This window comes from Carcharodon carcharias, chromosome 10 (genome assembly GCF_017639515.1).
Source record: "Carcharodon carcharias isolate sCarCar2 chromosome 10, sCarCar2.pri, whole genome shotgun sequence".
NCBI classification, from domain to species: Eukaryota; Metazoa; Chordata; class Chondrichthyes; order Lamniformes; family Lamnidae; genus Carcharodon; species Carcharodon carcharias.
The window spans coordinates 36,184,762-36,200,375 of record NC_054476.1 but is presented as its reverse complement, the minus strand read 5'-3'; the positions used below and the strand labels follow the sequence as shown (position 1 = coordinate 36,200,375).

The following is a 15,614-nucleotide window of genomic DNA, read 5'->3' as shown; positions in this document are numbered from 1 at the left end:
CTGAAAGGATGTTTCCCCTTGTGGGAGAGACCAGAAATAGGAAACCCAGTTTTAAAATAAGGAGACTCTCACTTAAGATGAAGATGAGAAGAAATTTTTTCTCTGAGGTCCGTGAGTCTTTGGAATTCTCTTCTCCGGAGAGCGGTGGAGGCAGAGTCATTGAATATTTTTAAGGCAGAGGTAGATAGATTCGTAACTAACAAAGGAGTCAAAGGTTATCAGGGATAGGAGGAATGTGGAGTTGAGGCTACAATCAGGTCGGCCATGATAATGGTAGAGCAGGCTTGAAGGGCTGAATGGCCTACTCCTGCTCTTATTTCGTATGTTCTTAATTCATGCAGGTTGTTGAAGCTTTCAATGAAGAATTTGGTTCCAGTGATAACTGTCCAGCTATGCAATATAGATCTTCTGTTAAACCAGCTTTAAAAAAGTTTGAGCTGTTAGCTCACTTGTGTCCATTCCTGCCTCAGAGTCAGGAGTTCCTGGGTTCGAACCCTGCTTCAGACAGCGAATGGATACCAGATCTCTAGCTCGGAATTCCTGGTTGATATCCTCGTGTCTGGTGGCTATGGGTGACTCACCCTTCTCATTGTTTCGGTTGTGGTAGCTCATAAAACCCCTCCCCACCATATAGGGCTACCGGATCTAACAGTTGAGAGAAAAACGGTTCTAGCCTTGGAAGGAATGTTGACATTGCAGTTTGTCAGACTGTTAATCAGCCTGAGAATTGTAGAATCATAGAAAGTTTACAGCACAGAAAGAGGCCACTCGGCCCCTTGTGCCTGTGCCAGCCAAGAAACGAGCCACCCAGCCTAATCCCACTTTGCACCATTTGGTCTGGAGCCCTGCAGGTTACAACATTTGAGGTGAGTTGAGTTGAGTGTTTCTGCCTCTATTATCCATTCGGGAAGTGAATTCCAGACCCCTACCACCCTCTGGGTGAAAAAAAGATTTTCTTCATCTTCCCTCTAATCTTTCTACCAATCACTTTAAATCTATGCCCCCTAGTCACTGACCTCTCTGCTAAGGTTAATAGGCCCTTCCTATACACTGTATCCAGGCCCCTCACAATTTTGCACATCTCAGTCAAATCTCCCCTGTTCCAAGAAGAACTGTAGTGATATCCTTGTACTATCTATATTTAACACAAATGAGGTATATGGATTCTGTTTGCTTGAGGACCTCTGGTGGGATTTATTTACAGGTAAATCAATATAAGCAGTAGAGTAATCTCTAAATACATCCTGTAGTCTAGGGTACTATAGTGCAGTGAGAGACCATGGCTCCTGGTCACATGATGAGAGACCATGGCTCCTGGTCACATGATGCCATCCAGGCAACTGGCTCATTTGCATGTTGAGCTTCTTAAAGGGACATCGTTCTTAAAGCGATATTACAACAGCTTATCCAATCTTTCCTCATAGCTACATTTTTTCCAGTCCTGGCAACAGCCTTGTAAATCTTCTCTGTGCCCTCTCTAGTGCAATTACACTCTTTCTGTAACAAGGTGACAAGAACTGCACACAGTACTCAAGCTGGGGCCTAACTAATGATTTATACAGTTCCAGCATAACCTCCCTGTTCTTATATTCTGTACCTCGGCTAATAATACTCTCCAAGCAAACAGTGTGAAAATGCAAAAGCTGTGGTACAACAGGGCGCTATTGTTTGACCCGCATTACCAGTGACTAACAAGCACCAAAAACCTTTGAGTGCCTGCAAACATTAATACATGGTTGGGATGGGTTAATTTGGTTAATTGAAACCGGTTTCTGAACGATATTTTAGCTGCTAAACTGGAATGATTGGTTTGGTATGTTGGAAATGGGTGGAATTTGTTTTCCTTTGCTCCTTCCTCCCTAAACCTAAGCAAAAGATAATGGGTCCTGGAATGACTAAACAAGATGCAAGCAGAAAATAGTTGTACATTAAGCAAACTGAAACTCCTTGCTAAGATGAAACATACTGGAACCACTCAGCAGGCTAGGCGGTGTCTGTGGAAAGAGAAATAAAGTTAATGTTTCAGGTCAATGCCCTATCGTTGGAATTCCTTTTAATATTTGGTGTCCTATGCTGCAAAATCACAGTTGGAAAGTGTGCTGCACTTAAATGGAGTTAAGATGCAGGTCAACCATAATTTAGCTGAATACAACCATAATTTAGCTGAATAATGCAACGGGCTTTGTGATACTTCTGAAATACAAATGGGTATTAGCTACGCTGCAATTGTATAACTCTCTGTTTAGACCACACCTGGGATAACTGGGTTCAGTTCTGGTCACATCTCAATAAGTGTTAATTTCTTGTTGGTGTCATTTTAATTACAATTGTTAAGGCTAATAGATACAGGTGATGGGTATTAATGGTCTTTGAGAACACTGTGTCAGGCACCCGATAAGGGGGGAGCAGGTAGTGTTGGCGAGAAGAGAAAAGGACCTCCCTTATAAGCCTGCTGCTAAGCCTAGCCAAATTGGCAATTAACAGGTCCAGGCAGTGGGCGGTTGAGGGGGTCGTCCAGCCTGACTGTCTTCCCCTCTTCTACAGCTATGTCCACAGCTGGCTTGAAAAGGGAGCACGCGGTGTCCATTTGCACGATTGAAGCCTTCCGTGACCAGTAGGCACCAAGGGGACGGGGGTGCATCATTGACCCCCAAACTGCATTTTGATTTAAAGTTTTGTAAGTTTCCTTTGTGATTTTATCTTTGGTTGGTGCCCCTTTAAGGGACTACCAACTCCGCCCTCTTAATTTGATAATTTGTCCCTTTGTTGATTTGACCCCATTTGTTTTACTCAAAAAAATATATAAATCACTATGTCAGGCGCCCGGTGCGGAGGGGGATGAAAAGGGAGGAGGACCTCTCGGAAGCCTGCTCTTGAGCCTGGCTAAGTTGGCCATTAATAGGACCAGGCAGCAGGCTGTTGAGGGGGTTGTCTGACCCGACTGTCCGTCCCCCTTCCGTGGCTATGTTCATGGCCGGGAGTCCTTGGAGAGGGGGCACGTACATGATTGAGGCCTTCTGTGACAGGTGGGCACCGCAGGGGCTTGGGGGCATTGTTGACCTCTGCAGAACCACATTTTAGTTTAAAGTTTGTAAGTTTCGTTTGAGATTTTGTTTTTAGTTGCAGTGTTCCTTTAAGGGACTATCCCCTATTTGTTTTGCTATTTAATCTAATTTGTCTTTTGTTTCATTGGTGTACTCAAGAGTGTAAATCACTGTGTCTCCTACCGATGTGAGATGGCCACACAAGATGGCCGTCCTTACCCTTCCATGCATGCATAGAAATCTACTGACATCACTCCGCTGCGCCCAGCCTGCTAGTAACATTGTACGTGCGTCAGTATGCCACACACATACACCATCTACCTGTTTGTAACTGCTTGGCGTGAGAGAGAAAGAATTGTCGATCGCCACATTTGTTGCCCCCATTTTGTTAATTCTCATTCCTACAGTCCAATTCTCAATTCTCAGTCCGATTCCAACACCGTCAGTGTCCTGGGAAGTGCTGAGCTCATCCCCATTTCTGAACTCGCATCAACTCCTTGCATTCCACAACCTGGGCAAATGTTTTCTAATTGATTTTCTAATGCAGCACTCAGTGGAGAAACAGTGGAGTATTGATGCGCTTTTATAAAGACAGGATTCAGACAATTGGTTAATTCTTCTTCACCGTTACATAACTGTATCTTGGGCATATGTACAAACTTTTCTCTTTTCCTCATAACCCTGCCCATCAATAACTCGTATTAATTAGTGAACAGAAAACAAAACCTCGAGAGACTGCATCTGCATTGGTGTCTTGTCCTATTACAGACTTTATTAGAATAGTTTTTAATAAACAAGAATCGAAAGGGAGAATCTTGATAAACAAGGATGAAAACCAATAGACTAAAACCACATTTCAGCATCTTACAATAATCAAATAATCCAATAGAAAGAATCCTAAAATAAAGAAGAAACAAAGCCAATAACATATACCAAGTCACCTAAAACACGCCACAATGATTTGAGCAGCACCATCTTTGGTCCTGGTCGCTGCCAACCCTGTCGCTCACAATGACGTAACTGAATAAAACAGTATAACCACACATGCATGGCATTGGCAGCAAACACAGCCATTATAAATAGTGGACAGCTGGGACACTGGGTGGAATGGGAGGAGAGCTGTGAGACTGAACAAGTCAATGAACTCTCTCGATAAAGAAGAGATCTGTGTCTTGGTTTCAGCTTCACCAATTGTCTTGGATCCTATTAAAAAGAAGGATATTATGGCCTTGGTAGAGGTGTTGCCTGAGTTCACCAGAATGATATTGGGGCCAAAAGATTTAAATTATGAGGAGAGGTAGCATAGACTAGGCTTGTATTCCTTGAGTATAGAACATACACATATAGTTAACCCAATAACAGATCAAATCAGTCACTGGGACTTTGCTGATCTGTCCTCACTGTTACTTCTATCTACACACCATGGTTTGATATCCCTCAACACCCTTACCCAACTATCAACGTATCCTTCAGTTCCCCTTATGTGTTGATCCAGATTCGCCTTAAAAAGGGATTAGAGGGGTGAGTGGTGGTTGGTTCATCTCCCTCCTTAGTCCTGTTCTGCTACCAGAGGAAATAGATTTATTTCCTCTTTCTAACCTATCAAATCCTTTTAATCATCATAAATACCGCAATTACACCCCATATAATATTCATTCAAGGGAATTCAAGCCTAATCTATGCAACCCTTTTAGCCCTGATATCATCCTGGTGAATCTGCATTGTGTTCCTCCAGAGCTGTAGTGCCCAAAATTGAACGCAGTGATTTCAGATGTGATCTAACTAGAAATTAATATTACTGGAGCATAACTTTCACCCCTTTGTATTCCAGCCTTATTACAATATTATATAGAAACCACATCCCACACCCACTTTTTGCGTGTATGCTTTAGCTGTGTAAATTGTGCTGTGTTATAGAAACAATAACTGATATGTTGAATTATATGTACACAGAAAGCTGAGTTCATTTATATAATATCACATTTATGCCAACATCTTGACATTTGCAAATTGCCAAGTCCCAATTTTGCTACTTAGCTAGCAGGTATCAAGTTTTTCAGTCTCTGCAAATTCTGCTCCTGTTTTGGTCCAGTTAATGACATTTTATTCCAACAATGCAGCTTTTCACTAAGGCTGCCTTGGCAGAGTGAGCAGAGTAGAAACCTAGAGTACTATTAATGTGTCTGTTTTGTTAATGATGTAATAATGGTGGCAATGGTTGAGTTCATTTTCTGTTCCGCACTGATTCCTTCCTCTAACTTTGCATGTGTTTTGCAACACCTCTTGAAATCCTTGTGCGTAATTTTATCTTTTCAGTTGTTTGTGAGTGTTAAGCCCATGATAGTTGCTGCCCCAGACAAATGTCTCAGAACACCTCCCCAATCTGAGGCTAGGGCCGGGGTTTTTGATGGGGCTTTGGGTTGTTCAATGGCATGGGCGGACAATATGGCGAGAGGGGCAAAAATCGGTTTCACAACGTCGTGAAATCAGTTTGCGATCATCCGCTCAGCCTGTTGTTGGTGAGCTGCGTTCCCTGCCATCAGGCATTGGGAACCTGTTTTTTTATTCACTCACGGGATGTGGGCTTCGCTGGCTGGGCCAGCATTTATTGCCCATCCCTAGTTGCCCTTGAAAAGGTGGTGGTGAGCTGCCTTCTTGAACAGCTGTAGTCCATGGTGTAGGTGCTGTTAGGAAGAGTTCTAGGATTTTGACCTAGCAACAGTGAAGGAACGGCGATATATTTCCAGTCAGGATGGTGAATAACTTGGAAGGGAACTTCTAGGTGGTGGTGTTCCCATCTATCTGCTGTCCTTGTCCTTCTAGATGGTAGTGGTCATGGGTTTGGAAGGTGCTGTCGAAGGAGCCTTGATGAATTTCTGCACTGCATCTTGTAGATGGCACACACTGCTGCTACTGTGCGCAGGTGGTGGAGGGAGTGAATGTTTGTGGATGTTGTGCCAATCAAGCAGCTGTTTTGTCCTTTGACCTCATTGTAATATATCAGCATATCATTGAGGCCAGCCTGACGGACTGATCCCCCCCCACTGTATCATCCGCCCACCTCGGCAGGAAAACACACCAGTGCAGAACACGTCTTGACAAGTGTGACGTGCAGAAGTCTGGACTTATTGCCAGGGCCTTGCTCAGATCGTGGACATCCGAGGAGCAGAAGATGCTGGAGCCTGGCAGCAACGGAACGCTGGAGGAACATCCATGGCACACTGGGTGGATTCTCATGGACATGACTCAGCTGCGAAGCAGCTCATGGAAGTTGGAAAGTCCCCGTTGATGCTCACAACAGATGATGATTGAGGGGGTGGGAGAGAAAGGTCTAGGATTGACTTGGAGAGGAATAAGTGTCAGGCGGGGTGGTGGGGGGGGTGGTGCTTGTGGGGTGTGGTGAGGTTGGAAGGGGGTAATGAAGGTGTCTTGGTGGGGTGAGGTTGGGAGAGGGGAAATGAAGGTGTCAGTGGAGGTGATGTTGGGGGTGGGCAGAATGAAGGTGGCTGAGGGAGTTGAGGTTGGGAGGGGCGAATGAAGGTGTCGGTGGGGGTGATGTTGGGAGGGCGGAATGAAGGTGTTGGGGGAGGAATGAAGGTTTCAGGGCCATGAAGTTGGTGGGGGAATGAAGATGTCGGGGGGGTGAGGTTCGGAGGGGGTGGGGGTAATGGGAGAAGATACCAACTGGGGAGGTAGGTGTAAGGGGGGGAATGGAAGGTAACAGGGAAGGAGTTTGGATGGGGGAAGATGTGTGGAGAGGGGAAGGAGCCCAGGAGGAGGAAGGAGTTCAGGGAGGAGGAGGGAGTAAGGGTGGAGGAAGGAGCCAGGAAGGGGTAAAGCTGGAGGAAGAAGTGAGGGTGTCTGAGTCAGGAAGGGGGATGGGTGAAGCAGTGGGGGGGTGGGGAGGAAGAGGTCCTGAGGAGGAGAAGGGGTCTGGAGGGGGAGAAGGGGTTCTGGGGGGGAAAGGGTCCAGAGGGAGTAAAAATTTGCGGGGGAAGGGGTCCAGAGGGGTGAATGTCCAGATGAACACGCAAGTGGGTGGGGGTTTAGGGGGGGGTGGGGTCTGGTGGGTCCATGACTGCTTCCTGGGGAGCGAACTGAAGGTGGGCGTGGTATAAGGGAGTGGTGAGAATGACCAAGGGCAGAATGGGGTGGCAGGGTGGGACGGTGAGGGTCAATGGTAGAGGTAAAAGGGACATTGAGGGTGGTTGGTGGAACTCGGAGGCAGACACCCTGGGGGTGGGGAGGAGGAGGTAATGGAAGTGAATCAGGATGGGGATGGGATTTTCAGGGAGGAAGGTAACGTGCATGTTCACCTGGACATTCCCGAAGGAAAAGGATTGTGGCTGGTAGGTCACTAAGGGGAGGTGGCAGGGGGCTCAACTGCAATGGGGGAAAGGAAATGGGTGACTGAGGGAAGGGAAAAGACAGAGGAGCACACAACAAACCAAATCCAAACCATGCTGTCCAAATCGAAAGTGAAACAATAGTTGCAGTGGGCGAGATCAGGTGCTGCATGGGTGTGTGATCAGTGGGTGGGCAGAGATGCAGGTCAGCTCAGATGGACAACTGAAAGCGAACCCCAGCAGGCAGCACTGAAAATGCTCAGAACATTGAGGTGAGTGTGATACAGGAAGGAGCCCAGGTGAGGAGTGGCTGGGAACTGGTGAAAAACCCAAAGTCCGGAAAAGTTCATCACTTGTTTTCCTTGCATGCCCAACTACAGGCTTTGCCTTTTGCTTAATTATAAATGTCCAATTCTGCTCTGTCCATGCCTTGCTGTGTGTTATGAACTTAATTCGGATCATAACCTGGCGTAAAGTGTGGGCATCTTCTCTTTCTTCACTTGATCTTCAAACAAACTGTATTCCCTTATTTTCCTTGACTTGATCTTTTCTCTCTCTCTCTCCTCTCTTCTCCTTTCTCTGTTGCTGTGATGGTAGATGACAGTGGGAAAAGTATCATCTGTAATTGGAGCACTGGCAGAAATTCTGGTCACGCTTTACCAGACTGACCATCGGCCCAAAGCAGCGGTAACCTCGCCAGACTTGGTAAGCTTTGAACTAGGTGTAGTTAGACACAGCTAACTAACCTAAAATAAAAGCAAAATGCTGAGGATGCTGGAAATTTGAAATAAAAAAAGAGTGCTGAAAATGCTCAGCAGGTCTGGCAGCATCTGTGAAGAGAGAAGGAGGGTTAACGTTTCGAGTCGAATATTCTGAATATCCAGAACTGGAGGAAAGTAGAAATGTGATGTGTTTTATGCTGTCGATAGGGGGGAGAGGGAAGAAGAACAAAAGGGAAGGTCTGGGACATGATAGAGGGCAGGAGAGATTAAATGACAAAGATGGAATGGAAGTAAAAGGGAGCGGTTGTAGTTGTGGTAAAGGATCAAAGCATTTGTCCAGAGTGAGTGTGAACAGCAGAATAATGATCAGCTCTGAATGAAAGTAAAAAAAAACATTTAAAACAAAATCATCACATGGCAAAAAATAAAGAATTAAAATGGGAAGCAAAGTTCATAGTCTGAAGTTGTTGAACTCAATGTTGAGTCCAGAGTCTGTAAAATGCCTAATTGGAAGATGAGGTGCTGTTTTTGCAGTTTATGTTGAGCTTCACTGGAACACTGCAACAGGCCAAGGACATAAATTAATGCATGAGAGCAAGGTGGTGAATTAAAATGGCATGCAAACGAAAGCTTGGTAGATTGGGTGACCGCTTTGTGGAACACCTCCACTCAGTCCGCAGGCATGACCCCGAGCTTCCGGTTGCTTGCCATTTTAATTAAGCACGTTGCTCTCATACTCATATTTCTGTCCTCAGCCTGCTGCAGTATTCCAGTGAACTCAATGTGAAGCTCCATGCATGCTCAAGGAACGGACCTCATCTTCTAGTTAGGCACTTTACAGCCTTCTGGACTCAACACTGAGTTCAACAACTTCAGACCATGAACTCTGTCTCCCATTTTACTTCTTTTTATTGCCATGTGATGACGTTTTTTCTGTGTCTTTTTTGCTTTCAGACAGAGCTGTTCATTATTTTACCATTCACACTCACTTTGGACAAATGCTTTGATTCTTTACCACAACTGTTACCACTCCCTTTGACTTCTAATTCACCTTTGTCATTTAATCTCTCCCACCCGCTATCCTATCCCAGACCTTCCCTTTCATTGTTCTTCTCCCTCCCCCCACTTTCAACAGCATAAAACCCAAAACATTTCTACTTTCCTTCAGTATAAGAAGAGTCATATTGGACTCAAAACGTTAACCCTGTTTCTCTCTTTACAGATGCTGCCAGACCTGCTGAGTATTCCCAGCACTATCTTTTTATTACTGCTAACCAATCATTTGGCACTTGTACTGTGTGAAATTGTAGTCAGGTTAAATAAAGATAACTTCTGATCTTTTTGACAGTTCAAGATAGGATTATGCAATGTTAATACTGAAGATTGCTAATTTTGCTGTGTAAGATGCTTCTCCAATAAGACTACCACTTTATGATTACATCTAATAGCACAAATTGCTCTGATATTAATCTGATGATATAAAGTACTCCCAGTGATGGTATTGTACCAAACTTTATCAAATTCACCTCAGCCATTAGATTTTTTAAGCAATGCTTCCATTAAACTAGTGGAGAGGGGAACTTTTAATGAATGGATTAAACTTTTGTACAGTAATAACTCCAACATTAGCTTCTACCCTGAAATGTCAGCTTTGATTCACAGGGTTTGCACTCTCATCTGAGCCTGAAGTTTGTGGTTTCAATTCCCACTACAAGGACATGAATCCATAACCTGGGCTGACTCTCCCAGTATCAAAGGAGTGCTACACTGTTGGAGATGCAGACTTTCAGTTGAAACATTAAACTGAGACCCTACCTACCCATCCATCTTCCAATGGACAACAAAACTGTCCGGCTAGGGAGGTGGAAGAGGATTTTACGATCTTTGTGCAGGAATGGACTGGGAGCAAAACCAAATAACTGTTCAGATGGATCTCATAATCGTGCCATCAGCAAGACTGCCTATTTCCAACTCTATAACATCACCCCTGTCCCAGCTCACCTGCTGTTGAAACCCTCAGACATGCCTTTGTTACCCCTAAGCTTGACTATTCCAACGCATTCCTAGCTGGTCGCCCACATTCTACCCTCTGTAAACTTGAGGTCATCCACAACTCTGTTGCCTATGTCTTAACTTGCACCAAGTCCCATTCCTCTATCACCCTTGTGCTTGCTGACCTACATTGAGTCCTGGTCAAGCAATGTCTTGATTTTAAAATTCTGTTTTCAAATCCCTCCATGTCCCTGCCTCTCCCTATCTCTGTAACTTCCTCAGCCCCACAACCCTCTGAGGTATCTGTGCTTCTCTAATTCTGGTCTCTTGTGCATCCCTTATTTTAATTGCTGCACTGTTAGTGACCACACCTTCAGATGCCTAGGACCAAAGCTCTGAAATTCCTTCCCTATACCTCTCCACCACTCTACCATGCTTCTCTGCTTTAAGACACTGCTTAAAACTTACCTCTTCTGACCTAATAGCTCCCTATGTGGTTTGCTGTCATACTTTGTTTTATAATGCTCCTGTGGTACCTTGGGACATTAATGTTACAGGTACTAAATATATGTAAATGGTGGTGTTGTTGAATGGAAATGATCGCATGATATTTTTCAAAGAACAGCAAGAAATTGCCCTAGTGATCTGGCCAACATTCCACCCTCAACCAAAATCATTATACTGATTAACTGGTCATCCATCCTAACTGCTGTTTCTGGGATCTTGCTGTGCAAAGTTTAGCTGTTGAGTTTGTTATTGGCTAGATACCGAGTGCAGGTTACTGAGCTAATGTGGCGAATCTCAGATCTGACGCAGCTTCAGTCAAATATTCCTTGTCACAACTCATGGCAAACAGATGGGTATTTGGCAAGGTATCAGTCCGTGTCCACTCACCATCAAGGAACAGTGTCCATGGTAAAATTGTCATGAGAGTCTGGTCAAGTGATAGAGCTGAGAGGAAGAGAGAGAAGAAAATTGGTCGGGGGACAAATGTCACAAGCAGCGGAAGGTTGATGCGTTGTTTGTAATACACTTGAATCTTTCTCCTTGCAGGGGTCGCTGCGAAAGGAGTTCCCTCAGACTCTCGGGGGCAGTGATACCTGCTACTTCTGTAAAAAGCGAGTTTATGTCATGGAGCGATTGAGTGCGGATGGTAAATTCTTCCATCGAGAATGCTTCAAGTGTGATTTCTGCTCTACCACACTGCGGCTCGGAGCCTACGCTTTCAGTGTGGAGGAAGGTAATTGCAATGCCCCACCTTCACACCAACCATTGGGCACTCATAGGATTAAATGGCTTAAATAGACCAGGCTTGTTTTCCTCAAGTATGGGAGATTAAGATGTTATCTAACTGAGGTATTTAAGATTATTAAAGGATTTGATAGGGTAAATGGAGAGTGCAAATATTTCCTCTTGTGTGTGGAGTCCAAAACAAGAGAGAAAATCTTAAAATTAGAGCTAGATCATGCAGGGATGATGTCAGGAGGCTAGTGAAAATCTGGAACTCTCACCCCCTCCCACCCAAAAAGCTGCTGAGGCTGGGGGTCAATTGGAAATTTCATAATGGAGATTGATAGATTTTTGTTGGGTAAGGAGATTACAGGCTGCAGAAGCATAGTGTATATATGGAGTAAGATACAGATCAGCAGTTGAATGGTGGGACAAGGTTGAGGAGCTGAATGGCCTTCTCCTGTTCCTGTGTTTCTTATCTGCTCTGATAAATGGAGACAATGCTCCTCGTTCCCCTTTTGAGAGAGTGAGAGAGCCGGTCTTGTTTCTGGCTGCAGCAGATATTACTCTGTGGAAGAGGTAGATACAATTCCTGAAACAATAAATTGTGTTCCATGTCTTACGGGGTCAGAGAGGAATTTTCCAGTTTGGAGTTGGATTTGAAGATGATAAATTGCAGCATTATAGGGAAAATATTGATAACTTGGATTAATTGGATGGCTCCATCAAAGAGCTTTAGATGCATGAGGGGCCGAATGGCCTCCTATGTGCTGTAAGATTCTATGATTCCTTGTTTTTAAATCTATGCTCCTGTTTATGAAGCCAAGGATCTTATATGTTTTGTTAACAGTCTTCTCAACTGGTTCTGTCAGCTTCAAAGATATGTGTACTTCCCCCATGCCCTTGTCACAAGTGTGGGTCACACTTCCAGAATCTCTGTTCCCGCACCTCCTTTAAAATTGGACCATTTAGTTTATTTTGCCTTGCCTCATTCTTCCTACCAAAATGCATCACTTCACACTTCTCTATGTTAAATTTCATCTGCCATGTGTCTGCCCATTTCGTCGGTCTGTCTGTATCCTCTGAAGTGTGTTACCATCTTCCAAACTGTTAACTACATTTCTGAGCTTCATGTCATCTGCAAACTTTGAAGTGATGTCCTGTATACCCAAGTCCATTCTCAAAGCTCTATGTGGTCACTTGTAGCTTTCAACATTGAGATCAAAAGACTTTTACTTGGTGAGTAGGATCGAGGGATTTAGAGCAGAGGTGAGAACTGAATGGTAGGGCATACTCGAAGGACTGAATGGGCACACGAGATTCACATGAGAAAGGAAGAACAATTTCTCCTTTGGAACTAAAATACACATTGCCCTTTAGACAAATGTATTAGGTCTGTGCTCGAAGATCTCATTCTTTTGAGCCTTCATACTGTAGCGCTGTGATTCCTGAACTGCACTTACACGAGCCTACAGCGCTCTGCACTGCAATCTGTTCCACTTTGCTGTTTTAATGTGACTTAATCTGACCTTTTATTCATTCAGGAAAGTTTTACTGCAAACCTCACTTTACTTACTGTAAACTGAATAACAAAACAAGGAAGAGACGGAATCATCCAACAATATCACACAGAAAGGTAGGGACCTTCTCACCAGCTCCTGGTATCATAAGAATCTCATAAACACAGGCTGTTATGCTACTGAGTGCAATGTCGACAATGCTCTTTTCTTTCCAAGTCCAAATAAACAGTATCTCAAACTTGGCTGCATGGAAACCTTTGGAAATATTAACCCTATCCCAGCAACTCCTGCTGCAAGTATTACCAGACTCCCTCCATCACTCCCCCACAGCCCACTACCCCCACCCCTAGTATAGATTGGCAGAAATTGGGAGAAGCAATTTCCACTGGTTGGGGAGTCCAGGATTGTGGCGCATCGTCTAAAAGTTAGAATATTTTTTTTTCATGTTATTTGTTCATGGGACATGAACATCACTGGCAAGGGCATCATTTCTTGCCCATCCCTAATTACCCTTGAGAATATGTTGGTGACCCCCCTTCTTGAACCACTGTGATCCATGAGGTGTAGGTGCTGTTAGTGAGTGAGTTCCAGGGTCATGACCCAACAACAGTGAAGGAACAGTGATATATTTCCAAGTCAGGATGATGTTGGAGGGGAACATGCAGGATCTTGTGCTTGCTGCCCTCGTCCTCCAAGGTGGATGAGGCTGCGGGTTTGGAAGGTAATGTTAAAGAAGTCTTGGCGAGTTGCTACAGTGCAGCTTGTAGATGGTACACACTGCTGTCACTGTGCATCGGTGGTGGAGGGAGTAATTACAAGAACACAGGAGATAGGAACAGGGGTAGGCCATATGGCCTGTTGAGCCTGCTGTGCCATTCAGCATGATCATGGCTGACCTTGTAGCTTAATCTTACTGTCCCGCCCACTCCCCATATCCCTTAATTCCCCAAGAGACCAAAAATATGTCAATCTCAGCCTTAAATATATTCAACAATGGAGTACCCACAGTCCTCTGGGGTAGATAATTGAAAAGATTCACAACCCTTTGAGTGAAGTAATTTCTCCTCATCTCAGTCCTAAATGATCGGCCCCTTATCCTGAGACTGTGCCCCCATGTTTTAGATTCCCCCAACCAGTGGAAACAATCTCTCAGCATCCACCCTATCAAGCCCCTTCAGAATTTTGTAGGTTTCAACAAAATTGCCTCTCAATCTTCTAAACTCCAGAGAATACAAGCCCAATTTCCTCAACCTCTCATCATAGGACAGCCCCCTCATCCAGGTACCAATTTAGTGAACATTCACTGTACCGCCTCCAATGCAAGTTTATTCTTTCTTAAATGTGGAGACCAAAACTGTACGCAGTAATCCAAATGTGATCTCAACAAAGCCCTGTACGATTGTAGCAAGACTTTATTCCTATACTCTAATCCCGTGTAATAAAGGCCAACATGCCATTTGTCTTCCTAACTGCTTGTTGTACCTGCATGCTAATGTTCTATGCTCCTTGTATGAACACACCAAGCTTCTCTGAACATCAACATTTACAATTTTCATGCCTTTTAAAACATATACTGTTTTTCTATTCTTATGACCAAATTGAATTAACTCACACTTCCCCACATTATACTCCATCTGTCGTGTTGTTGCCCACTCACTCAATTTGCCTATATCTCTTTGCAGCCTCTCTGTGTCCTCATGGCTTACATTTACACCTAGTTTTGGATCATCAGCAAAATTAGATACATTACTGGCTGCCTCTTCGTTTGTCATTAATATAGATTGTAAATAGCTGAGGCCTCAGCATTGCTTCTTGCTGCACGCCACTATTCACTGCCTGCCGATTTGAAAATATCCCACTTATGATTACTCTTTGCTTCCAGTCCATTAACCAATTCCCTATCAATGCTAGTATATTACCCCCAACTCCACAAACCCTTACCCTTCCTATTAACCTTTTTGTGTGGCACCTTAGCAAATGTGTTTTGGAAACCAGGCATACAACATCTACTAATGCCCCTTTAGCTACCTTACTAATAAATTTGGCAAACACCGTTTCCCTTTCAGAAAACCATGTTGACTTTGTCTGATCATACTGTGGTTTTCTAAGTGCATTGTTAAAACTTCCTTAACGATAGATTCTAGCATTTCCTGATGACTGATGTCAGGCTAATTGGCCTGTAGTTCCCTGTTTTCTCTCTCCCTCATTTCTTGAATAGGGGTATTACATTTGTTAACTTCAAATCTGCTGGGACTGTTCCAGAATCTAGGAATAAGTGTTTAATTTAGTGGGGGTGGGGGCCAATCAAACGGGCTGCTTTGTCCTGGATGGTGTTGAGTTTCTTGAGTGTTGTTGAAGCCCAACTCATCCAGACAACTAGAGTATTCACACTCCTGACATGTGCCTTGTTGATGGTGAACAGGCACGGGGGAGTCAGGAGATGAGTTACTCACCATAGAATTCCCAGCCTCCAACTTGCTCTGCAGCCACAGTATTTATACGGCTGGTCCAGTTATGTTTCTGGTCACTGGTAACCCCCAAGATGTTGGCGATGGCGATTCAATGATGGTAATGCCTTGAATGTCAAGAGGAGATGGTTAGATTCTCTCTTGTTGAAGATAGTATTTGCTTGGCACTTGAGTAGTGCAAATGTTATTTGCCACTTATCAGTCCAAGCCTGAATGCCCAGGTCTTGCTGTTTGTAGGAACATATGACTTCAGTATCTGATGAATTGTGAATGGCACTGAACACTTTGCAAT

General features: G+C 44.2%; 1 protein-coding gene across 11 annotated transcripts in view; it reads left to right on the top strand.

Annotated features, from left to right (window-relative positions):
• Window positions 1-15,614, top strand: part of mical2a (microtubule associated monooxygenase, calponin and LIM domain containing 2a) — a 253,781-nt gene that overhangs the window by 152,071 nt on the left and 86,096 nt on the right. For 10 of the 11 annotated variants that reach the window (XR_005944170.1, XM_041196942.1, XM_041196943.1 and 7 more), the window contains 3 exons: window positions 7,988-8,095; window positions 11,158-11,344; window positions 12,879-12,970. Coding sequence is in view for 10 of the 11 variants with exons in the window: in XM_041196942.1 (XP_041052876.1) it covers window positions 7,988-8,095; window positions 11,158-11,344; window positions 12,879-12,970 (387 nt within the window). In the remaining variant the exon portion in view is untranslated. The remainder of the gene's footprint in view (window positions 1-7,987; window positions 8,096-11,157; window positions 11,345-12,878; window positions 12,971-15,614) is intronic. The other variant, XM_041196944.1, reaches the window with a different exon arrangement.